General features: G+C 33.1%; 2 protein-coding genes and 1 non-coding gene across 4 annotated transcripts; all 3 read right to left on the bottom strand.

Annotated features, from left to right (window-relative positions):
- Nucleotides 1-1,261: 1,261 nt before the first annotated feature.
- Nucleotides 1,262-1,347, bottom strand: TRNAM-CAU. The gene is given in 2 exon segments: nucleotides 1,262-1,297; nucleotides 1,310-1,347. It is a non-coding gene; the product is annotated as a tRNA-Met (tRNA).
- A 1,279-nt stretch (nucleotides 1,348-2,626) lies between these two features.
- On the bottom strand, nucleotides 2,627-10,117 carry LOC109022225 (AT-hook motif nuclear-localized protein 10-like). 2 transcript variants are annotated; one of them, XM_035693160.1, is made up of 7 exons: nucleotides 9,928-10,093; nucleotides 8,878-9,405; nucleotides 7,945-7,997; nucleotides 5,097-5,228; nucleotides 4,082-4,243; nucleotides 3,028-3,275; nucleotides 2,627-2,957 (listed from the first exon to the last, which is right to left on the bottom strand). In XM_035693160.1, exons 2-6 carry the CDS (start codon nucleotides 9,371-9,373, stop codon nucleotides 3,036-3,038), a joined length of 1,083 nt encoding a protein of 360 aa, XP_035549053.1. In that variant the 5' UTR covers nucleotides 9,374-9,405; nucleotides 9,928-10,093; the 3' UTR covers nucleotides 2,627-2,957; nucleotides 3,028-3,035. The 2 variants fall into 2 exon arrangements, with proteins under 2 accessions (XP_035549053.1, XP_035549052.1); XM_035693159.1 differs by having other exon boundaries at nucleotides 2,631-3,275; nucleotides 9,928-10,117.
- Nucleotides 10,118-18,195: 8,078 nt separating this feature from the next.
- Nucleotides 18,196-23,529, bottom strand: LOC109005368 (RNA-binding protein 38-like). Its single transcript, XM_035693161.1, has 8 exons — nucleotides 22,626-23,529; nucleotides 22,201-22,324; nucleotides 21,387-21,516; nucleotides 20,098-20,134; nucleotides 19,742-19,979; nucleotides 18,924-19,033; nucleotides 18,730-18,828; nucleotides 18,196-18,459 (listed from the first exon to the last, which is right to left on the bottom strand). The coding sequence occupies exons 1-6, from the start codon at nucleotides 22,842-22,844 to the stop codon at nucleotides 18,936-18,938; spliced, it is 846 nt and encodes a 281-aa protein (XP_035549054.1). The 5' UTR covers nucleotides 22,845-23,529; the 3' UTR covers nucleotides 18,196-18,459; nucleotides 18,730-18,828; nucleotides 18,924-18,935.
- Between the last annotated feature and the right edge of the window lie 2,231 nt (nucleotides 23,530-25,760).

Genomic DNA, 25,760 nt, shown 5'->3' on the forward strand with positions numbered 1-25,760 from the left:
TAAATAATAATTTAAATATAATTTTAAAGTATATAAAATTGTATTTGAATATTAGACTGAGTTAAATTGAGTTGAGATGATAAAATATTATTAAATATTATTTTTTAATATTATTATTATTTTAAAATTTAAAAAAATTAAATTATTTATTATACTTTCTAGATTACATACGAGAAAGGATGGGTTAAAAAATTGGTTTATAAACAAAAGAATGGGAAGGAATGTCAACTTACCGTACAAAGGACAAAACTTTTTTTTTATTTTTATTTTTATTTTTTTTTTTGTTCGTCTTCGGAAAGAGAATGTGATCCTTATGCGTTGCCGTCTTTGTTGAATTGAACTTCAACATCATGTGCTTGTGTTTGTTACCTATTTTCCTACAAAATCTCTGTCCAGTAGCATTGAGTCAATTTACTAACAGGACAATGAGATGTTTGGCGCCTCCTAAAATTTCCTACTCCTTTGAAATCATGTTGAGTTTGAGAAATTTACGGATTCTTCAACTGCAGAAGTTGAGTTTATTATGTCTTAAAACTGTCAAATTTCCAACCAAATATTGACTAAACTCCCTGATTATCAAGTGGTCCTATAAAATTGCTACAAGACTATGGTATTTTGTGCAATGATCACCTCAATGGGTCTAAAAAAGTTGCTAAAAAGTGGTTGTAAGATGGAGGGGAACCCACATGGGCAAATCCCTTATGCGCCAGCATGGCCATGCTTTACATGCTTAAGAATTAAAGTGGCCGTTAGGCCACTCTATTGTATGGCTTAAAAGTCGGTCGTATGAGATGCATAGGAAAGGCTATATGTAACCCCCCACAAATGGTTATCAAAAAATTTTACAAAAAATACATAATCTCTCTCTTTTCGTTCTCTTATGAAAGTATTTAGACTGTAAATTTGTTGAGTATTATTCTAATTTATTCTACGTAGTATACTTCACCATCAAGATGAGACACTTGAGACTTGTTGGATTATTTGTTCAAGTTTAATAAACTTATAGAGCAACTCAATAAGTTGTGTTAGCTTGAGGTATTTCGATGTATTCTCTACCAATATTCGTATGAAAATGTAATTGAACTTGATGATTTGAGATTTCTGCTCTGATTTGTTAACAGAACTGGGGATTTTGGTCAATCTTCGTCGGGACCTATCGATGCATCTTTTCTGAGCTGGAAATGACATAATTTGGTCGCAATTCTGGTCGAGAGTGGTAGCAGCAACTCTTCTTGTAAAAATGACTGAAAAATAATAAAGGTGGGGTGAGAGAGGCTCGAACTCTCGACCTCAGGATTACTCAGAAAGCTATGAGACCTACGCGCTAGCCAACTGCGCCACCACCCCTTCCTATGGTTGGTCACATGTTTAAATTTAAATTGAATACATAATCTGCAAACTTGTGCCATTATACCAAACTTGACGTTTAGTTTAACTTCTTTTGTCCTCTCTGCTCCAAACATGTTGATGCATTTTTCAGGATGTCGAGATAGGTTTAGACGGTGAAAAGAGAATTTTTTTTTTTAGATAGAAGTTTAAAATATTATTTTTGAATATTATTATTATTATTTTGAAATTTGAAAAAGTTGAATTTTTTATTATATTTTGTTTGAAAATTTAAAAAAATTATAATGATGAGATGAGATGAAAATTTTGTATCTCATCCCACTTGCTAAACCTATCCTTGAAATAGTATGGTCGCATAACTCAGTTGTTCTTTGATGGTTCCAATGTACTTTGGTCGTGAAAAAAAAATAAATGCGCGAAATATTAATAGAGAGGAAAAAACAATGATTTACACGGTTCGTCATTAAAATATAAAATGTCTATGTCTAGAGTCTTAGAGGTGAAATCTGTTATAATTTCATAGTCTCTCTCTCTCTCTCTCCTATCTCTTGTTGTTACCCTTTTCAAGCTGGCCTCTCTCCCTTTAGGGGTTGTTTGGATTCGCAAGTCATCTCAGCTCATCTCAACTCATCTCACTACTATTCATTACTATTCAGTAACTTTAACTCACAAATCTCACTACTATTCACAGCTCATCTCATTACTATTCACAATCCATTTCAACTCATCTCAAATCATCTTCAAATCCAAACGTCTCCTAGTCTTATGTTTTGTCAGCCTATAGTCATTATCTTGTATCTAAAGCTTTCGTCTTGCCATATCATGATTTTGTCTCCATTTTATGGCTTAGCTTTTGATAATCACAATCAACGTATTTTACTTACAACAACACACATATTCGCCCGACTTTCCCCGTCTCTCTCATTCATTCCAACCTGTCATGTCATTTCAATTCATTGCTTCTTTCCTATCTCCAACCTCGAGTTTTTTTCCAAGTGCTTATCTCTTAGCTCTTCACTGAAGACTTTTACATGGCCCTCCCCACGTGATCTTTTATGAAGCGCCCAAATCATGGCCGTGCCTCGCGGAGTACCTCTAGTTTTAAGGATAATGGAAACAGAAGTTATCCTCAAATAGCTGCTGCACGTAGGTTTGAATTCTCTCACGGGTCTTGATTTTATTTACGACAAAATAAAACGGAATTTTCTGTAAGGAGATGGAGGCATCTCACGTGTCAAGCATGCCCCACCCACAAACAAAAAACAGGCAAAGCAGTCCATGGCAACTTCAGAACTGTTTTCCAACTTAAAATCAATAACGAAACAAGGTGAAAGTCTAGCATACCGGAATCGGATGGCCAACAAGAAGCAGCTATTACAGTAAGCCAGTACATAACAAGCTGTAAGCCTATCTTGACTTAGAATTTCCTAAAAGCAGAAGCTTCCTTCTAATTTCTAAGTTACAACCTCAAAGTGCAGCGGGCACCTGTCACTAATTGGTTGGCACTGGCAAGAGCCAATATTGCCAAGCTGGAAACAATCCTGTAGTCCTTTATTCTACTGAACTTATACAAAGGCCCTGAATTAGAAATGATAAAAGACTTGAAAGGCCTAAAAGAAAATAAAACACAACATTAGAGTGCATTCCCACAACACAAATCAGTCAAAAGACTACACTTACAAGGGGCTTTAATGCCATGGCATCCCTTGTGGGTTACTGTTATTGCAAGCTCCTGTACTATGGTTATGAGGGCTACCGGCCGTACCGGGTCCGCCTGAGGAGTCACTAAGAGTTCCACGTGACGGTGGGCCGCTGACCCCTGCAGGCCCACCACCAGGGGCAAGCTTTGGTGGGGCAGTTGAGGGTTCCATCCGGTATGACGATTTTGATTCCTTGCGACCATCTGCTATAAAACTCGCCACAACTACCTGCAATGAGAATGGATCAAGATCATTGGTTCCAGTATATTGAATGAGTAGGCTTAAACTACCCAATAGCACGGAGAGAGGAATCTCAAGTATTCTCCCCTATGGATTTCAAAAAATCAAAGGCTTCTTGAAAAAATAAGGTAAATTGGAGCAGATTATTTAATAATAAGTTATAATTAAGTTATAATTGCAAGTGCAGTAAATAAAGAAGGCTAAATATTGCGAAATGATATTTGCAGTGATAGAATGTGCAAGCGCCGCACACTCCTTTAGAAAAATAATAGGGTCCACCATTAAAAAATTAATTTTTTCATGTGGATCCCATGTTTATTCATTTTTTTCAAAAGAATGGAGCCACAGGTGAACACAGGGCAAACTGGGCTATATTAAAAATCTGACTGAGTTGCTTTTTCCTTTTCCAGGAAAAAAAAAAATCCACACAAAGCAAAGGGAGAAGAAAAACAGCAAACATTTAAATGCTGTGATTGATGTGTATTCTGAGAATTATTAAACATTCTCCTACTGAAAATATTCTTGGTACGAATTGTTCAAAATACTAGAACATAAAAACAACTCTACCTTATTGGTGTTTCACATAATTTGCAAGAGGAGATTAAGAATATCAAAAACTCTATGTGCAGTCACTTTTACATATTCTTTGCATACTCCGCTGATCTGATTGGCTGCGTCACTTTTTTTTTAATATAAAATAAATGCTGAGTTCTGCCATATCAGTGGAGGGCGCAAAGAGTACGCAAAAGTGACGCTATGTAGCAGAATTGAAAACAAAAACATAAAAAAATAACCTGAACAGGGGATGCAGCTGTAAGAACGCCTGCCACACCACCACCCAAAACACGCCCATCAGGGCCAGCTAAAGATAGACTTAAACAACCAGTTCTGCTCTGCTGACTACCATTTTCAGATAGCTGGAAAGAACCAGAAAGCGCCAGAATGTCAAATCTTCCCTGCATAACACAAAATAGCATATTCAAGAGAAGGGAAGCAATACATGTTGCCATATACATACAATGAGTCCAAAAACCCCATCATAACTGCATATGGTGACAAATAGGTCATGTGACCACTGACCAGAAGGGCAATATCCATGTGAAGCTAAGCCAAGGGAATATAGTTTTTTTTCTTGTCAAAAAAAGAAAAAGAAAAAAAGCTATGCCAAGGACAAGGGGCATAAAAGCTAAATATTAATCCTACTTTTGGCCTAAACATACAGGTATGTTCAGCTCAACATACAGCATTTAAACCCATCTATGCAAAAATTCTATGACCCAATACAGTATTTCCCTGGACTAGAAAGACCCAAAAATGAAGGAAAAAATCTTTTGAGGGGGAAAGAAAACAAAGAAAAAAGTTGGTTCTCTATTTACATTTTAACGGTATTCAAGACTTTCCAGAAAATCTACATGTATCATGAACTTTTCCAACACTGCAGCACTCAAGGAGTTTCCTTTACCATGTAATTGTATTTGTTCTTAATTCTTTTTCATATTAATATACATGGCACACACATAAAAAGGTATTTCAAAGAATTGTTACCAGATAAGACATGCTTGTTTATAGAAGCAACGGTCTTGATAATACAACTGCCCTTAAAGATGTATTATATCTATAACCATCTCCTCTCATCTCAAGTACCAAGTGAGTTATCACCCCCCCCCCCCCCCCCAAAAAAAAAAAAAAAAAAAACAATTTATGACACTTCAGAAAATAGTTGCTAGATGCTGACACCTCATAAATTACAAGTTCACCCCGTATTAAGGGCAAGGCCAGAGGAAAAGTTGTTAAATACATCTCACAAACCTCATAAGTTACAGTTCCACCTGAAGTGGCTGGTTGGCGTAGAGTCACATTGGATATGGCTCCAATTGCTGACAGGATGCAGATAGCCCTTCGACCATGCTGAGAAAATGACATTATTCTCGATGATACATCCTGGAGACAAAAAAAGAAAGAAACGTATAATTCCCTAATTGACTAATCTTTCATATACAGATCCACAAAATGCAAGCACCATAAAAGTCGGAATAAATAAGGAAGTATGATCATGATTGACTTCAACAGCATACGAAATTAAAAGTACAGAATTTCTTAAATGTACCCCACTATCAACAACAATTTAAGAAGAATAACATAATAGGGGAAATCCATTAATATCTAGCACCTAGAACTTATACCACAGAAATTGTCACCGAGATCATGCTATCACATCGCAAAGACCATGCCCTTATTGGTAGGAAAAATGATAGTAGTCTTTGGGATAATACCATACAGAATACTTAAATATTAACTTTTTGTTTTTTTTATGATGGGGGAACTACCCCACGGCAGAGCCCTTAGCACTCATCCATGGAATCTAAACCTCCGGGGAGACTAGCACAACAACCCACCGCCATGGCCTCCTACTTAAATCGCAGTTTGATCCTAGGGGGAATCGAACCTGTGACATGGGCTCATGCAGAAAAGTTCACCCTTACCACTTGGGCTATACCCACAGGTGGGTCCCATAAAAAATTCAATTATATGAAGGCGTGCGTAACCCAGACTTGTAGAATTATTCGTTCAAATCAGGGCTTTTGCCACATCAGCATTTAATACTTCTACATGCCAAACATTTATCATCTTATTAGTTACCATACCCACAAAGTGAAGTTGCAAAAAGCAAGCTTACAACTGACTACTTTACAATAAAAAAGAATTAAATCTGTGAATAGTAGTGAAATGACTTGTGAATAGTAATGAAATATTTTGAGTTAAGATGTGTTATTGAGTTTTGGAAAATGAGAGAGAAAAAGTTGAATAAAAATATTATAAAGTTAAAATATTATTAGAATATAATTTTTTTATATTATTTTTTGAAATTTGAAAAGGTTTAATTATTTTTTGTATTTTGTTTGGAAGTTTGGAAAAGTTGTAATGATTAGATGAAAAAATTGAAGATTTGAAATTGAAAAGTATTTATGTTTGAATGATGTTTGGACATTGAGATGAGATGAGAGGTGATTTCTTATCTCAGCTGAAGATCCTAACGATCCCTTAGTAGACCTATTATCTTAAAAATTCTTAAAAATGACAAATGTGGCAAACTCCCAGCCATTTAATTGGGAAGTAGCGGTTGGGATTTTAGAGAATTCTACCTGGTAAATATCTTATAATTCCAGGAAATCAATCCTAGATTTTTTACAATTGATTATTTGTCTATGATTTACCTTCTACTTTTGGCAAGTCAATTAAAAATTACTAATACGAGTTTAAGTTTAAGATTTGCTTGATTAGTCTCATAAGACATGTTTCCCAGAGAAAAAAGTCCTATCCAGGTAAGAATATGATATATTGGGGATTACGCTCCATGAACTTTAGGATTAGAAAGAATTTTGTACCCACTTCAGAAACAAACCTAATCCACACACTTGGCATCTTGTGAAAGATTCATAACTATATCTTCAATGTAGACCATCAAATAACAAACATAAATAAAGCACTTCATGTATAAGGATAGAAGCCTGTGAGTGAACAAACTTTATTTTCTTGTGGAAAAGTTGTTATTGAACAAACTCAAAGCCCCCTTTATCATAAATATACGAAAAGGGTAAAGATGTTAGCTTGCTTAGGAAAGTTTAGTGCTCGTAACATGACTTGTAGCAGCTTCTTCATTATAATTCTTTGACCATTAGTTGGGTGGATATTTGGTGATACAGATGCCTCTTCGCATGTGAAAGAATTTTCCAAAGATACATCTTTCCTTAATCGATCTAACTTTTCAACCATCCCAACCTGGGTAATCACATATTTATAAATAAAAAATAAAAAATTAATGTACTATACCATCATCCAACTCCTGTCGTACTGTATTGATATAGTATTGTCCATTAACTCTTGGATTTATTAATTTTAAGAAACAAGAGTCCATCTAGTGGTTGATGGCCTATGCCTCATCAGCAAAGTGTGATCAGAGTGGGAAAAGAGTGCAGTATATAGCATACCTAGTCTATAAAAGCTATATATACAAAAGGGTCAAATTAGACAAGTCTGACTTCGAATCCTTTCGTTAAAGAAGAGATGAAATATACACTGAAATTGCATTATCCCTAAATACATTAGATTATTAGGTGTTCCAGTATTTTTTAAAATTGTTTCCTTAATTTTTTTTGTTTTGGTACTTGGACAAAGCAAATTGACTCAGTTCCACAGAAATACCATCATCCTCACAACCTCACCCACTGTCTTATATAAGACAACAAGAAGTAAACAATTAACCACAATACCTTGTTTGTATATAATTCTCGTTAATTCAAATAAAAAAATAAATAAGTATTTTTTTTTTATCAGAAATTCAAATAATAAATAAATAAATAAAGACACCATCCACATAAAGTGAAGGAAGACTACAACTCGGAGGTTGAAGATATCATCCATCGTGTAATTTATATGACACAGCTGATAGAAGACATCCCAACATGCATATAAAAGTTATTTAGATGGCACATAATACCTTTTGAGATGTAAAAATAATTACCCTTGCAACAAAGATATATGCACCAATGCAAGATAAGAATTATTGAAGACCAAACTTTAGTGATGCTCAAATGAGACAGAAAAAAACAGTAAAGATCAATGAAAACGTAGGAAAGATTAAAGTAAGTAATTAGACCTCTCCAGCTTTCACATTGATAACATGGGGTGTAAACCCAACACCTGCTGATCCTGCAAACAGAAACCGCTGTAAAATAATTAATATGATACCATAATATAACAGCCCAATAGTACATGAAAACTACATTGCTATAAATAGGAAGGCAATAAAGAGGAATTCCAATAAATTGAACGAAAGAACCAATTGGACAAAGATCCCTTTCTTTCTTTCTTTCTTTTTTTTTTAGATAGAGATTCCTTTCTTTTTTATAGTACATTCCTGTCTAAGTATTAGATGTCATCTTAATTTTTTTACTTCATTATTATTATTATTATTATTATTATGGTTGGGTAATGGGGCTGGGGGTACTTGCTTATGTGATAAAAAGTTTTCCATTTCATTGGAGAAAGAAGATTTTCAGAGAAGAAAATTCAGATTGAACTCAATACGTTGAACATGTTTAAAGACAATCAAAGAAATGATCTAACAGAAAAGTTTGCAATCAAAAGAACAATTTTTTTATAAGTAATCGAAGATTTTATTAAATACAAGTTATTTTACTATGTAAAAGATCCATATAACTAAATATTTCACATATATACTTGAAAATTAACAGGAAAATCAAGAAATCTCCAATAGCCAAGGCCAGGGTAGCAAATGCACATAACAAAAGGGGCAGATAAGTAATTTTGGAATTAAGTATCTAAAAACGCAGATCGAACGGATCCAAAGCTCCAACCAAATCGGAATCCTATTCTTTTTTCTAGAGTCGTATAACTTTTATAAAATAACAGCACCCATTTCATTCCACTCTCAGATAATAAAATTAAGTAACAAGTAAACACGACCACGTGACAGACCAACATATTGCAAAAGAAAGCATACCCAGCAATCCTGCATATAACTTTAAAGCAGAAGCCTTAAAGGGATTGAAGGTAAAATAAAGCATACCCAGAGCATCCAGTTGTTTCTTCTTGCTAGAACCAGGCGGTCTACCCCTAACTTTCTTGAACGAAGCGGGTGAGGCAGACAGAGGTGGAGTAGAAAGAGGAGAAAAGCCTCCGCTTGACTGGTTTCCGGCGACAGATTGAGGCGCAGGGGCGACACTCATTGACATGGTGCCATCTGGCCCGTACTTCCTGGGCCTCCCTCTCTTCCTCTTCACGGGCTCACCACTCCCAACCATGCTGCTCACGTTCACACTCAACATGGCCCCACCAGCAGTGGTGGAGCCACCGTTCCCGGAGGAGGGTTGGTAAGCAGGCGAGGTCGAGGCTGAGACTGAGACTGAGGGTGAGGCTGAAGTGGCGGCGCCGGAGGGGTTGAAAGCGGCGGCATCGGTGCTAAAAGCCAAGCGCATGTTCTGGGCGAGCGGCTGAGTATTCTGCCGAAGCCCCAAGTTGAAAGCATCCCTACTCGTCATCACTCCGGCCTCTGAACCTGACATCTTTCCATACAACAATGTCTGCAAACACTAATCTACAAAACAAAGAAAAATGGAAGAACTTCACAGATTATATTTAGATTATCAAACAAGCCCAAAGCCACTGAGAAGGAGGAGTCACACTGATAATAATAATAATAAGAATATTAATAAGAAAAAGAAAATAAACAAAATTCACACTTCTATGAGTGAATTTGAAGTAGGGAAATTCGTTTGGGAAGTTAAAACACTGATCTTTAATTGTAAGATTAAGAATTTCGAGCTTGAAAGTTGAAGGTGAGCTTCGCATCAAAGCCCTGGAACAGAATCTTAGAAACACCATGAAAAACCGAGTTTCTTCGACATGGATCGGGAAAATTTAATTTTTAATTAAAGATTAAAGCAAAGAAAAGCTGAACATTATAAGCGAAGAAGCTATTTTCAGAGAAATAGAAAACGAAAACGAAAAAAAAAAGAAAAAAACACTATTTTCCAAATTCCGAGTAAAAGAGTCCAGAAAATACAGCGAAAATTAATAATAAATCGAAAAATCACGGGAAAAAATCACTGAAACTCACCAATAATTCGGAGAAAAATAAACTGGCACCGGATCGAAAATTACAGAGAGCATAAAATCCCAGGGTTTCGGAACGGAAACGAAGAGGAGGAGCACCGGAGGGCTTTTTCTAAAAGGAAATGCTAGAATTCTGAATATTTATTTATTTATTTGAATTTATTTTTTCATTTTCATGTCTTAGCCTCGCTCATATCATTTCTATTTAAAACGGGCAGGTAAAAAGCAGTCTCTATTTTGTTCTACGAAAAATTCATTTTACTCCAACCCTTCTTTCACCTTCGAGATCGGTTATTCCTTTCCGATACTCGCTTTTATCCAAATCCACGTATTGGATAAGTTCTAACTACTATATAAAACTGTACGTGTCATCCAATCCGAGCGAGTTCTAACGTTTTAGTAGATGTTGTGTCGTGGTTTCTATTTGACTCTTGTACATCTTTTTTCTTTTCTCTGAGTTGTTCTGCTTTTCCTTTTAAGTTATCATAATAATTATTAATCCCATTTACTTAAATTATAATAATTGGTGATTTCTGTCAATTTATTTTTCTTTTCCTTCAAGTTTTCCAATTATAAAAAAAATATTTTTGCTTGTAGTTATTTAATAATTTTTCAAACATAAGTTATTTTATTATTATTTAATATTATTATAATAAAAAAAATTATTCTCATCAACTATTATTTATCATAAGAGTGAATAGTAACTGGTGACTAATACATAATAAATTCTTTAGAATAATTCACTCTAGCAATTATAAATACTGAAATTCAGTTGAAAATCTTAAAAACCAAAATAAACCCGGCACGACTCGATTGTTTTTAGAGATAAAATGAGATGAGTTAAGATTAAAGTTAAAAAGTTGAAGAAAATATTGTTAAAATATATTTTTTAATATTATTTTTATTTTAAGATTTGAAAAAATTGAATTGTTTATTTTATTTTGTGTGAAAATTTGAAAAAGCTATAATGATAAGATGAGATCTCTTCTGAAAACAAACGAGACTGCATACTTGCATTAGCATCTAGGGTTATCTACAAATAATTCATTCTTTATTTTGTTAAGAATTATAAAATTAACTTTTTTGTTATTATAATCTTCTTATATATATATATATATATATATATATATATATATATATAACAAGAGACAAATATATGCACAAAGCGTATCTATTGTTTGGACTCAAGTGGTATATCTATCTATTTTCTAACCTAAAAGAATAAGATTACCATGAAAGGTAGGGGCATTAAGTATGGTTTGAACTCGAATGGTATGCCTATCTATTTTTTTAACTTAAAAGAATAACATACCATGAAAGGTAGGGGTGAAAAAAAAATTATTGGATCATTGCTCAAGTTTGTATATGGAATTAAAACATAACATTGAGTATCGTTTGAACTCAAATGGTATATTCCGATTTAGTTCTTTTGAAAATTGATTTGGACCGAACTAAATCGGAATATTTATATATGTACTAACTTTTTATATTATATTATATATATGTATATTATATATTAATTAATATAACATTAAATTTTAATTTTATTATTTATGTCTATTAATTTTATAATATAACATTAATATAAAATGAATATTAATATTAAGTTATTAATATAAACTTACTTTTGATATATATATTAAGAAAAAATACATTTATGATATAATAAATTATAATATATATTTATAAATACATTTTTACACATTTGATGATATATACTCTTATAAAAGTCTATAACTTATATAAACTATAGTTAAACTCGTGTTAATTATTATAAAATAATATGCTTATACTATCATATAAATAGACTAATAATTTAGTGTGTATAAAAATATCATAATATTATTACTATACACAATCAAGTATAAAAATAAATTAGATACTAATATAATAACATGTTATTAGATACTATAATATAAATCTAGTATAAAAATAAATTAAACACTAATAAAGAGTAAAAAAATTGAGAAAAATCGGTTAAACCAAACCGAACTAGATCAAAACCAAATAGTTTGGAGAGTGAGATGATAATTTTTTGTTTTAGATGAAAATTTAAAATATTATTATTATTTTAGAATTTGAAAAAATTTAATTGAGATTTGAAAAAGTTGAATTGTTTATGATATTTTATGTGAGAGTTTAAAAAAATTATAATGATAAAATTGGATGAGATGAAAATTATATATCTAATTGTAAGCGATTATGCGCACTAATACGCGCACCTACTAAATATGATTGGTCAAAAAATAGATTTTATTGAAAACAATGTTAATTTGAATTTAGAATATCAAGGCAGTAACATTAGTACACAAATTGATATGCAAACTTGCTTGTACATAACAAAACTCATACTTCAAGGGAAAATCTAATTGTAAGTGATTATACGCACTAATTCGCAAGTCATCTCAGCTCATCTCAACTCATTTCATTACTATTCATTATTATTCAGCAACCTTAACTCACAAATTTCACTACTATTCACAACTCATCTCTTTATTATTCACAATTCATCTCAACTCATCTCAACTCATCTCAAGTCATCTTTAAATCTAAACGTCTCCTTAAGACAATAATATTAATACATAAATGGATACGCAAACTTACTTATTCCTAACAAAACTTATATTTTAATTTCGATTATGAATCAATACGTATCAATTATTAGATTTTTAAAACTGATTTACATCGGGTTAATTTCAAAATACGTCTAAAATGGAACGGAAGCGGATGCGGTACAAGTACAATCCTCATCAAAGATAAATAATCCTAATTACTATATTTCTGACACACGTAAAGTCTTTGAAGTTTTGACCCAACTTCTACTCCTACTTTTTTTTTTTTTTTATGTGCGTTTTGGATTATGAAATGAAATTGAATGATTTTAAATAAAAATTAAAAGTTGAATAAAATATTATTTTTTAATATTATTATTATTTAAAATTTTAAAAATAATAAATTATTTGATATATTTTAGTTAAAAATTTTAAAAAATTATAATAATAAAATAAGATATTTTTACTATTAAAATAAAGCGTAAATCAAACTTAGAAGTAAATGTTTTTGAAAATGCATTTATTGTGGAAGTTCAATTAAAGATTGTTAGATTGTGTTTGGATGTTGAAGTAAGTTGAATTGAATTGAGTTGAGATGATAAAATATTGTTAGAATATTATTTTTTAATATTATTATTATTTTAAATTTTGAAAAAGTTGAATTGTTTATTACATTTTATATTAGAATTTAAAAAAATTGTAATAATGAATTGAGATGAGTTTGGGATCCAAGCTCACTCTTACAGTCACTGCTTCCGGCTACCGTTAGTTATAGGAATTTTTTTTTTTTTTGCTTTTTTATATATGTATTTTATAATATTTTAAAAAAAATAAAAAAATATTATAATAGTATAAAAAAATATTTTTTTAATTATTAAATAAAAAAAATCAAAAATCAAAACGATAAAATGGAGGGATAAAATAAAGTGATATTATCCTGCAATTAATACGAGTTGAACAAACTTTAAGCATGAATGCGAGGTCACAATTTCGACCACAATTCTGGTCGGCTACATTATTTTATTTTGTTTATGCCATCATTACTGTCGAATCTTTTTATTTGACAAGAAAAAGACACAAGTAATGGACAAATCACTTTTAATTATTCTTTCGGCTTGACTCTACTTTTGGTAGGAAATGTGGTTTTTTTTTTTTAAAAAAAAAAAAAAAAAATCATTAGACCTCATAAAAATTAATTTATTTGCACGCTTCAGTCAAGACTGAAAAATCAGCCTTTTATTGATGAAGTTGAGAAAACAAACATAAAATTCAATTCAATTTTTTTAAATTTTAAAATAAAAATTATATTATAATTTTCTTTTAAGTTTATTAAATTTTTCCTATTTTATTTATCAAAATTTCATAAAAATCTTAATTCAAATTATTTTACTATCATTTACAAATTATCTCATTATTATTAACAGATTTTTTTATCTCATATCATTTTATATAATCTCATTTCATTTATATAACTAAATGAGAATAAATCAAATCTACAAAAATAAAAATAAAACTGTCTAAACTAAGAAAAAAAATAAACACAAGGTTGACATCTTATTCCGACAGTGGAATGGTCTAGCCACCTTAAAGAGTGGCGAGAAGTGAATGTGATGGTCTGATCCTAGCAACAAGATAACGAGATTATTGATGGATTATTAAATCAAATCTACAGATAAAAATGTCTAAATTGAAAGGAAAAAAAAAATGAAGGGTGGTGTCTCACTCCAAAACTGCGGTGGTATCTCCTAAAGAGTTTTACTATAAATTAACTACTGTTCACATTACATACCACACCTATAATTTTTTATAAGGTGCAGGGTGTGGGATGGTGAATAGTGACTGATTAGAATAATTTTTCATCTCTTAAATTAGTATGAAGTGAATTTTATAGAAGTTGGATCTCAACATTGTGTTAACGCTTAAAAATAACGCAACAAGCTAAAAGGGGAGGAAGATCAATTCCCGGCCCGCTGAAGTTGTCCGGACCTCGATCGGTGTTATATGGAGCCCTCGGCGATGGTTCTATGTGATTGTATGGCGTCAGTGCGTACATACATGGCGATAAGCAGTAAATAAATGCATAGAAAATACAAAGATAGAGACACAGATTTACTTGATTCGGCGTAAAACCTACGTCCACACAAGGGTCCCTAAGACATTTCTCAGCCTTTTGTTTCTTCCTCTTTCCTTTCTCACTTCCTTCTTGATGAGATCTCCCATTGGAATGGGCCTTGGAAACTACTTTAGGCCTAGTATATTTAATCCATTCTAGACTAAATATTAGAAATAAATAAAATAATAATATAGAAATATAAATCCAAATGAAATTAAAACAAAATAGACAAAATGGTAAAACATTCGATTGTTAATGCAATCACAATAAATTTTAGCATAGTGGTAAATGACTTAATTTTCTATGTAGAATGGCAAGTTGGTGCTTGAGAGCCTAAAGGATTTAAATCAATGACAGGTTTCTACCCAGAGGAGGCCTCTAGACTAAGGTTTTGAATTTCATACCGTATCAGTCGATATGGTCGAAATATTTTGTTTCTATGGTGTAGTCGATACAGAAAAGGGTATAGTTTCATACCGGTCAGAATTTTGGCAGTTTCGATTTGTACCAACCAATATTTCAGCCGACATTTTGGCCTTTACTTTTTTTTTCTTCAAATTGCAAGCTCATTTTTTGACCCCCAATTCAGATTAGACTATTTATAATTTATATATATAATTTATTCATATATAAACTATTATTTTAGAATATAATTTATTCATATATAGACTATTTCAAAACTGTATCAGTACCGAAATATCTCGTTTCAATGCCTCGACTGAAACGATCACCGGTACGATATTCAAAACATTACTCTAGACTTTATGAAGGATCCATCCATTTAGAATTTTGTCTCTCAACAGGTTAATACATTGGATAGAAGTTAGCAGAGGCCTCCAGGATTGGCTCCCAAATTTGGATTTGAATGTCCTCGAGTTTTTGACAGTTGAGACTCTAAAAGACTCATTCGTTTTTTCTTTTTGAAATTCAAAACCACAATCTCACTCCAGATAAACAATCTTGATTTCTAACTTTGATCCTTCATATATTTTGGTACTATTGGCGATGATCACTCGAGCCACCAAAAAAAGAAAGTGACCCAAAGGGGGCTTGTGTGTGTGTGTGTGTGAGAGAGAGAGAGAGAGAGAGAGAGAGAGAGTTCGTGTGCTAGAGTAGAGGGTGCCATTTATAGTAGCGCGCCGTCAACGGGGAGGGGAGTTCGCGCTAAGCTAAGGTGGGTTATTTTGGGCAAGAGGGAAAAATGTGGGGCATGTTGCTTAAGCTTCAATTTCAATCTTGAACTAGGAAAGCTTCTGACAGGCAACTTCATGTTAAATCTTGGATAGAGCAAAGCAAAAGACAGTGCAAAGCAGAAGGGAGAAGAAAAAAAAATAAAGCCACGTATGTTTGAATGGTAAAGGGATAATAGAAAGTAGTAAGAGTATCATTAGCCTTAAATAATAATTTATCACTCATGACATAAGAACAATATTATTGTCTAATATGAACTATGTGTTCAATCTAAAGCTCAAAGTAGGAAAAAACCAAACCTGGACCAAAATAAACTCATGAGAATCAAAGGTCCAAGTCTGTGATCAGTATACCATTGTGTATTAAAAACAAGTCACTTATGACGTAAAATAGGCAAACTTATGACCCTTTTGGATAGTGAGATGAAATAAATTGAGATTATATGTGATTAATAATTAAATTATTAGTTGAAATTAAATGAGATGAGATGATGTCACCTCTGTATCCAAACGGACCCTTATTTTCCATATTCTTTATCCCCGTGATGTTCTTTGGCTAAAGCTGCAAACGGTAATTGTTAAAATGAAAATGATACTTTACCTTTCAAAATTACGGTTCGAATATTTTATTTATTTTTAATAATGAAAGAAATGACTATTAGTATTAGTGAAATTATGTTATTATTATTATTTTTTTTTAGTTAAGGATGTTAAAAAAATATTTTTCAAAAAAATTTAAAAAGTTGAAATGCATTAGGGACACGCCCGTGTCGAAGGATACATGCTGAGCGGCCCCTAACAATTTCCAATCCTTTTGATAAAAACTAAAGTTGGGATCCCTTTAGTTCCAATCTAAAAGGTTAGTTTATGTGTCACACTACTTCTGGCTAATGGTCTTAAAAGACCACGCCTCGACACACGTGTGCTCACATTAATGCAAGATTTTAAGGAGATGCTTAGAAATGAGATAAATTGAGAATAGTATGTAACATCTTAAAGAATAGTAATAAGATGATTTGTAAATAATATTGAGATATTTTGAGTTATTGAATTTTGAAAAATGAAAGACAAAAAAAGGTGGATGCCAAACGGGTTTGAAGCTAAGATGTTCTCAAATATTGGGTCCATAAAGTTCTAAGCATTTAGATTCAGTAGATTCATCAACTAATGAAATGCATCTCTAGTTGGTTTTGTTTCCACTTTTCAGGCGGTTGAAACTTTGCCAACCCTAGTAGGCCCTCCTTGGAGAGGTTTTCTGACATAATAAAAGAAAAAAAAAAGAAGAGAAATATTTCAACTTCTTCAAAATCAAATGAATTCGATTCTGAAAGATTGGCAGGCTCTATTGCCAACTAATAGACGCAATCATGAATCATGAAACATCACTCTGTTCTCATGTTCTCTTGTCCCATTTGTGTGTTCTTCAGTTTGGGTGCAGAGTAATGATGCCGCCTGTACAAAATTCACCAAGTACAGCTAGTCTGTTGCAGAATAACAGTGTAGAGTAATCTGTTCTCAAGCACGTTTATGAAGTGTCCATAACATATTGTAAAGTATCAAACTTTATACGATAATAATGTAATGACCCAATTTACAGTTAAGCCCCTTTGATACATTAGAAAGGGCAAAAAATTTCAGACCAAAGAATATGAGATCTCATTCAGTACATTTTTATACTCAATCCGGGCTATTACATAAAATCACCAAGACACTGGTGCAAATTCAAGGGAAGATATGCATGATCTCCAATGCCTCTTAAGAGGACAGAGAAGTAATGAGGAACTTGTTAAACAAGGCAATGAAGCGCCTGAACAAAAATCCCCAAATATAGTAAACAAAGGGAAGAAATATGGGACACAACTTCACATCCCTCGTTAAAAGGGACTTCTACAGCAATGTAAGGCCACCGGTACAAGAGAAGTTTAAAGACTATCAATCTAGACACAGGCCCATAAGAAAAATACAAGTCCTATCTTTATGCTTTTATATGACAGGCCAATACAGACCTCGAATCAGAACCCTGATGCTTCACCAGTGGCAACTTTACTGGCAGTCAATTAACCAGGCGGGCTCAAGTAAACTTCGCTCAATTGGGAAAAAAAAAAATATGATCATTAAAAGGTACCATCGCATGACCATTACTTTAGTATATAGAAGATCTTGCTTCAGAGCTGGCTTTCAGATAAGAGCAAGAAATGGGTATTAGGAAACACAAATGTTTCTTCTCAAATAAGATAGATACCTGCAGGTCTTGTTTTGAAGCCAGGCTTTCAATATTATCCAAGATGCAGGTGTTGAATTTTCAGAAAAAAAACCTAGAACTAATATGCACAAAACTCAAAATCACATTTAATACAATGGACCCAACAACAAACAGAACACCAGAGACTATCTATACACCCAAAATGCAGGGACTAGACTACAAAAGAATCATATGTTGATTCTAAGTGAAGATTTTTACACAGGTTTATTCCTACATGGCTGCTAGAAACCGATTCCAGAACCCATCAATCCATGATTGCCTGCTACTCATCCCGAGCAGAGGCTATACCAGGTTTTAAGTACACTAGGGTAAAGATCCCAAAGGAAGAGCAGTCCGCATCTTCCACATCCCCCCATTCTCCACCATCTGGAGCGACTCAAGACAAATGATTTCTCTGGTGAGCATGACTACGTATAACCTGCACAGCATGAAATTGATATAAGACCACCCTGAGCCATAAATACTTAAATTAGAAATAATATGAGATATGAATTCTTGTAGTCTCAAACTGCAATTGGGCTGAGAGAACCTCCTTCAAATCAAGGTATGAACCAGAAAACCAAAATCAGAATCTAATTAGAAAAGGCGCAACCAAATCCACCACCCCCAAGTCATACATTCTATTTCTCCATTATAATTTATTTCATGTCGAAGAAAAAATTAACAAAAATAAAATTGAAATTTGTACCTCTAGAATGCAAAATATATAATTTGCAAGGCTAGATCCGAAGCCCGCCACTCAAGTAGCAGTTCCGCTGCTCTTAGTCCTGCTGCAATCTAAGGATACCTGAAGGAGAACAAGAGTCTCCAACAATAATATCATACAGGTGGCAAAGATAGGCAAGCTCAGGTGCAGTACCAACCGCATAATGTGGCACTCACCTTGATCAATCCTCACCCAGCCGTTTGGTCAGAACCGCTACCTTGCATGTACTGAGGAGAAGGAGCAGGAACCATAAATTGTGGTTGTGGTGCAACAGGTGCTGCCATACCTGACAAAACAAATGTACTTCCCAAGTTGCATTGATCTCGATGAGAAATTTACTAAGCAGGTTTTATGTTGAGTGTCTCTCTCCCTTTATGTGTGAGTGGAAGACTTGCTTCGTGGCATTGTTTTTAGCAAACACTTTCAACTTAAAAGATAAAATAAAAGGTACACTCCTTTCCCAGATGTAACTAACCATATACCCTTTTAATCATTCATTCTTCTCAACAAGCATCTATTCATATTAAGTCTAATTAGAGTGGTTCCATCATCATTTACTCAGAAACACAACTTTATCCCGAGTCTTCCGAAACAGATTCCAAGCAGACTCTCAAGATGACAAAAAATCTCAATTCAGGTGTTTCACTACTTTTTCCATGCTCATTTGCCAATCTTATGGGCTGGTACTGATACATACACTACAATACAAGATATGTTCTAGCTTGTTTTGAATATATTTGTTGAGCTGTTTGGTTTCTAGGGTAGAATGCCAAATTAAACGTTAAAAGCTGGACTTTATAACTGTTAGGTCGTTCAAGAAGGCTCGTCTAACATATAATTGTTGGAACTATCGGTAAACAATTTCTTTGCAAAGAAAAAAGTCCAAAGGTGTTCTTTCTAGAACATTCAGTGCATAAAGTCATAGTACAATCCTATTTTCCAGGTGCAAGTGGCTATTGATGTTGTAAGCCATAGTTTTGAGGACAGAAACTACCTGTGGGATATGGTGACTGAATTGTAGGCATAGGCGAAGTTGCCATTGCACTAACACTTGGTCCACCAAACTGTACTACCTGAGCACCCGGTACAGGATAACTGGGCACTGCCGTATAACCATGACCACCGGGAAGAGTTTGACCCAATTGTCCATAAGGATAAACAGCAGTGTTAACCGTCCCAGGTACTCCATATATCTGAAGGTAATGCTGACCAGCATAAGGGTTGTAAACACCCTGCAGGAAGAAATAGAACACAAGAAATTATTACAAAAAAGTCGTGGTGAAATCGGGCGGTGTAACCGTCATTACATGCAGGTTTTGATTACTGCCACAATTTCAGAGCAATGCTGACCTGTGGGTAGACGTATTCAGGTCCATATGTTTGATACCTGCAGGATAAAACCAACATTGAATTTCTAAAATTAGCACTAGACCAGGGTTCTGCATGCAAAAATCTTGATACAAATGAATGATGCAGCTAGGACCCTTCCAGCTGAATAACAGACAACCAACATACAACACCAATGACGAGATTGAAATGGCCCAGGTCTCCCAAGAAAATAAAAGGTTAAAGCCCTGTCCTATCAAGAGCCATCTCAGGCAGGCCTGAGGGATAAATCAATAACATATTGAGACAAACAACCCCAGTATGAGGTCCTTGAGAAGCAACCCCTATCATGTCTAGCCTGTCAAATAAACAATGGGCTGGAACACATTATCTGCAGCTACCACAATTTGCATTACTTCAATTACCAATCATGGCATATTACTGCACACTGGACAAAATCAACCCTTATGTACAAAGGAATGGCTGTATTCTTATTTCCACTCATAAGTAAGGTCACATGTTGTGATTGGTATGTAGCACACAAAAGGAATCACAAAACATTAAGCACTTGCAAAGGGGATGTACTTAATTGAGCAAAGTGGTGACAAATTATTTTAAGGTTGCTGAACCACAAATGTGGGCTAACAAGCATATATTCAGCACAAGTCGAAAACATTCAGCTTCTTGGGCAAATTAATCCAAGGGCAATCACCTCATTCTATAATTAGTGATAACTGTGAGTGCATATGCACATAACCTATGTGAGCAACTACGCAAGATGAGTGAAGTATTACGTTTACTAAACACACCTCACAAAACTAGCCAAAAAAAGAAAATACAGCACTTTCCAGAGCTGTCCCAACTTATTTACTTTTTCTATTCCAATGAGACATCTGAGCAAGGTTACTTGGGGGAGGGGAATAAAAAATCCATGTAACTATTAACCAAAGCATTTTTGTTCAAATATCAACTAATGCAATTTAAAATTTAAATTTCACTTAGGCCTCGTTTGTTTTCACAACTCATCTCATCTAATCATTACAACTTTCCCAAATTTCCACACAAAATAAAATAAAAAATTAAACTTTTTCAAATCCCAAAACAAAAATAATATTAAAAAATATATATTCTAATAATATTTTATCAACTTTTAAGTTTAATCTCAACTCATCTGCGAAAACAAGGCCTTAACCTTCTATAAAAAGAAAAAAATCAAAAATAAAAAATGATACTTTATCTCCGAATTAAGAGTTTGGATTTGAAACTACAACTACCCACTGAGTTGACTATTTGCTTTGAAATTCACATCTTACCCATATGAAGGATACATCAATCCATGTTGGTAGCTATAAGAAAGTGGATGCTGGTAGCCAAAATTTCCAACATAAGCTCCCCGGGCAACTTGCACACTTCCAGAATATGGAGTTGCTGGTCTCAAACGTCCTATAATAACAGTCAAACTCGCTCAATTATATTAACTTTTTATCAGTAAATAAGAATTTTACTAATAAGACTAGCTCAATTATATTAAATTTTAGGCATTAGTTCACTTATAAAAAAAAAATTAGGCATTAGTTTCACATGTTTCTCAGTGAATTCATTTTTTACCAAAAGAAAAAGACAAAGGAATATGGAGAGCAATATTATCACACTACTAACTGCTACTTATTGCACATATAAGCAGCTTAGAAAGTGGCTTAAGGTTAACATGGACAGAGTCCACCTTTAACAAGGCAAAACAAATTGCATGTAATATTCGTTCTCCCAACAACACATCAATCGGCTCACCAATACCAAAAAAGAAAGAACCCACCTGCATAGCTTCTTTGAATAAAAAGTGTAAATTAACATTAACAGCTATGCAAAAATGAATTATCGGCAAAAAAATCATATTTCTGGAGAGCAGTATCTCAGCAGGTGATACACAGAAATGAAACCACGGTAACAAATTATAACTTAAGCTGAGCGTAACAGAGAGGTCACAGGCGGCTTTGGCACAAAAGCAATCAGTTTTGTGATGTTTTGAGCATACCACATAACATATAGTGAATAATCTTCAGAAAATATATATAGAATGAAAGCACGAACAGGAAAATTATTAGATAAGTTCAGGCAAAAATTTCATACCATAAGGCATAGAAGACCGAGGCCGCCCGAGTGAAGCCAAATTACAATTTGCCCGCCTGCCATCAATAATTGGAGTCGGATCAATGCAGGCTCTCCTAGCAGCCTCGGGTTCACGAAAAGTCACCTAAACCCTCCATGTAAATATGAGCGAAAACCAAGTCATTTCAATAGTCAAAAAAGTACTCTCCCCATTTAGATGGCTCAATGTAAATGATGCAAAACACCAATAAACTCAATCATACACATATTGATAGCAAACAGACCGTTCTAATCAATTCTAAGAACATCAAAGAAGAACGATTATAATTGACATCTCTACAATAACATGATACTCCTTTTTTTCTAAATGAAAGATAATATATATATATATATATATATATATAAGATAACGAAAAACACAGAAATTGAAAAGAATAAATACTCACAAAACCATAGCCTTTTGATCGACCAGTATTCTTATCAGTGATCACGACGGCCTCTAGAATCTCACCGAACTGCTCGAAATACCGCCGCATAGTTTCGCTCTGTGTCTCCCAGGCAAGTCCCCCAACAAAGACCTTGGTGAAGGTCGTATCACCAAAAGGGGAGTTCATGAACTGAAAGCCGGAACCCGAAGTAGGACCCGTAATCGGCTGGTACGCCATGAATGAAGATTTTCAACTCAGAGAGAGAGAGAGAGAGAGAGAGAGCACCACTTCAAATTCACAGAGAAAAAAGAGACCGAGAGTAAAAGACGATATATTTAAGTGATACTACAGTCGACCCAGGAAACGCGAAGCCGCATATCAAAGGAAAAACCCTAGAAAAACCCTAGATGTTGACGACGAGATATCCTAAGAATCCATATAGAACTTTTTAAAGAATCCAAGAAACAGAACACGGGGCTAAGCTTAAATGAGAAGGAAATGATCGGACAGCACAGTAATGGAGGGAATAAACCCTAAAAAATCAATGATAAAAGAAATTACAAAAATAAATAAATAAAAGTGAAAAGAAAGGAAAAAACATAAAAACGAAACCCTAGAATAGAAGAGGTGGGGATGATGGGCCAAGAGGTCGGTGGTGGGATTGGATGGTGGAACATAGAAACAGCATGGGCTGGGCTCTGTTGAAACTATATAGGAAAAAAAAAAAAAAACTGTAAAAGAATCTTTTTAGAGTATCAGTAATACTAGCCGTAGCCGTAGCAGTAGCAGTAGCAGTAGCAGTAGCGAAGTATTGGTACTGTGGAAGGAGGAGAGACAGTGAGAAGTGGGAGAACTGAGAAGAACGATGGATTCTGATTTTCTCCTACTTTTTTCTTTCGGTTTTCTCATCGTTGGCGAAGGAAGATAGTGATTTGATCTTGCACTGAAAGAGAAAAAGGAAAGGGAAAAGGAAAGAGAAGGGGGAAGGTAGGACCCACTTATGTCTTAAAACATTAGCCGACAACAGCTCGGGAGAGGCTGCAGAATGTGGGACCCATTCATGCTTTTTGGTTTTGCCCCTAACCTTGGAAAAAAAAAAAAAAAACAAAAACCTTTGTAAAATGGGTTATCCTCTCTGTCTCTGTCTCTGTCTCCCATCTCAAACTAATAATAATCAGAGGGCTTTTGCTTTTGCACGTACTGATAAAATGGTGTCCACCACCTACATTCTACACCGGCACCGACCTAACACTGTAATCATATCTTGCCGGCTTTCCTTTCTCACAACCTTCTTCCTACCTTCGAATTTTTGTTTCCGAATAAAATATTAACTATCATTTTCCTTGTATAATAAAATTCATAGTATTCATCAAAAAGAAAATCATGAATTCATAGACCAACAGCATTTTCATCGAATGGTACCACACACACGATCTTTAATAACTATTGGATCTATGGTTGAGAATTTAAATCCACAAAATTATTAGGATTGATTTACTTAATAGTTTCACGAATTCATAGAATCTTCATCCATCTTTATTTATTTGAAGATGACTATTAGGGCCATCGAGAGGGGTCCCGAGAGTTTCGATCGATAAGTGTAAAATGTAACTTTTTTTTATTTTATATATATATTTTTTCTGAATTTTTTTTAAATCATTTTAAATACCTTTTAAATGGTGTATCTATTTATTTTAGAGAATGCGAGACTATTATAAAAGAAAATAATAATGAAATATTTATAATTTATTTTATAATAAATTAATATAAATAGATAAGTTATTTTACAAAATGATTATTTATTTAATAAAGAATTATAGAAGAGTTGTTAGTAAATCATTTTTAATAATATCGATTGTGTATATAATAATAGTTGTAGGGTAATTTTTGAAGGAGAATCAAAGAGCTTTGCTACACAACCTCCACCACACTCTACACTCCACACTTTTTTAAATTTTTTAAATTTTTAATATTTTTTTTAAATTTTTTTTTGAGTTTATTCTTTTTAAATTATTTCAAATTTTTTATTTATTATTCATATAATAAATATTTAATAAAAGAAAAAAATAATAAAAATTAAAAATAATGTGAAGTGTAAAGGTTGTGTGAATAGTAGGAGGTTGAGTAGATTTTTTGAGAATCCAAACCCGGAGTTGGATAAAGCGGAAGGAGACGTCCACGTAAGTATTTAGTCAGGAAAGGGACCCTCACTTTGGATGATGCAAGGTCAGTCCGGACACCGAATCATTACTTTCCTTTGTGAAATGCTCTTAAACTATTTTATCATGGGCCAAGATTACAAGTGCTCGTCTCCACTGCCAGCTCCTATTGCATCAAAGCATTCCCATTGACTTTCTTAAAATCATTATTTTCTTATAATTTGAGGAATATTTGAGAGAATATTCTAAAAACCTCCCACCATCTAGATCTTTATTTTAGAGAAAAAATTTAGAAAATGAATAGTAATTTCTTAAATATAAAGAATTATTATTCATTTCCTAAATCATTTTTATCAATATTTTATTCATTTCAATTAAATTAATTCTTCTTTCAATTATCTATACTTTCTTTCATACTCATATTTATTATAATTTTAAATAATATTTTTAAATATAATTTAAATAGTTACGAAAATATAAAAAAATAATAATTTTAAAAATATTAAAAATAATTTAAATTTTTATTTAAAATCTTCACTAGAGTAATAATTCAAAACATAAAAAAAATTATTGAGTAGTTAAATTTATAAATGAAAGTGAGAAAAAATTAATAAAAAAAAGAATAGAGAAATATTATTTTAATAGAATAGGAAATTAATAGGGAATGAGATGTAGAAAGTTTTTAAAAGATGAGTAAAATTTAAGAAAAACTTTTAGAAAATTTACTTTTTAACTAAATTATAGGAAATTTTATAGGGAACCCAATATAAATGCTCTCACAACTTCATTCGCTCAATAATTCAAAATGATATAACTTGGTATAATACCTTAAAAAAAATATGAAAAAATGATATTTATAATTATGAAATATTTAATTAATTTATTATATATAGATTATTCGATATCTGAAATAGTACTGGTATCGAAATATTTCATTTCAATGCCTTAATTGAAATGACCACCGAAACAGACTTTGCTATTTATCCCTTGAGTC

Source organism: Juglans regia, chromosome 8 (assembly GCF_001411555.2).
Source record: "Juglans regia cultivar Chandler chromosome 8, Walnut 2.0, whole genome shotgun sequence".
Lineage (NCBI taxonomy): Eukaryota > Viridiplantae > Streptophyta > Magnoliopsida > Fagales > Juglandaceae > Juglans > Juglans regia.

Coding starts and splice junctions, on each gene's coding strand:
- LOC109022225 (XM_035693160.1), bottom strand. CDS start 9,373: ATGTCAGGTTCAGAGGCCGGAGTGATGACGAGTAGGGATGCTTTCAAC. Junction 4,244..5,096: donor GTGGAACTGTAACTTATGAG/GTTTGTGAGATG, acceptor TGTGTTATGCAG/GGAAGATTTGACATTCTGGC. Junction 3,276..4,081: donor CAGCTGCATCCCCTGTTCAG/GTTATTTTTTTA, acceptor TTCTCATTGCAG/GTAGTTGTGGCGAGTTTTAT.
- LOC109005368 (XM_035693161.1), bottom strand. CDS start 22,844: ATGGCGTACCAGCCGATTACGGGTCCTACTTCGGGTTCCGGCTTTCAG. Junction 21,517..22,200: donor TCGGTCTTCTATGCCTTATG/GTATGAAATTTT, acceptor CTGTTATTATAG/GACGTTTGAGACCAGCAACT. Junction 20,135..21,386: donor TTGATGTATCCTTCATATGG/GTAAGATGTGAA, acceptor TTTATCCTGCAG/GTATCAAACATATGGACCTG.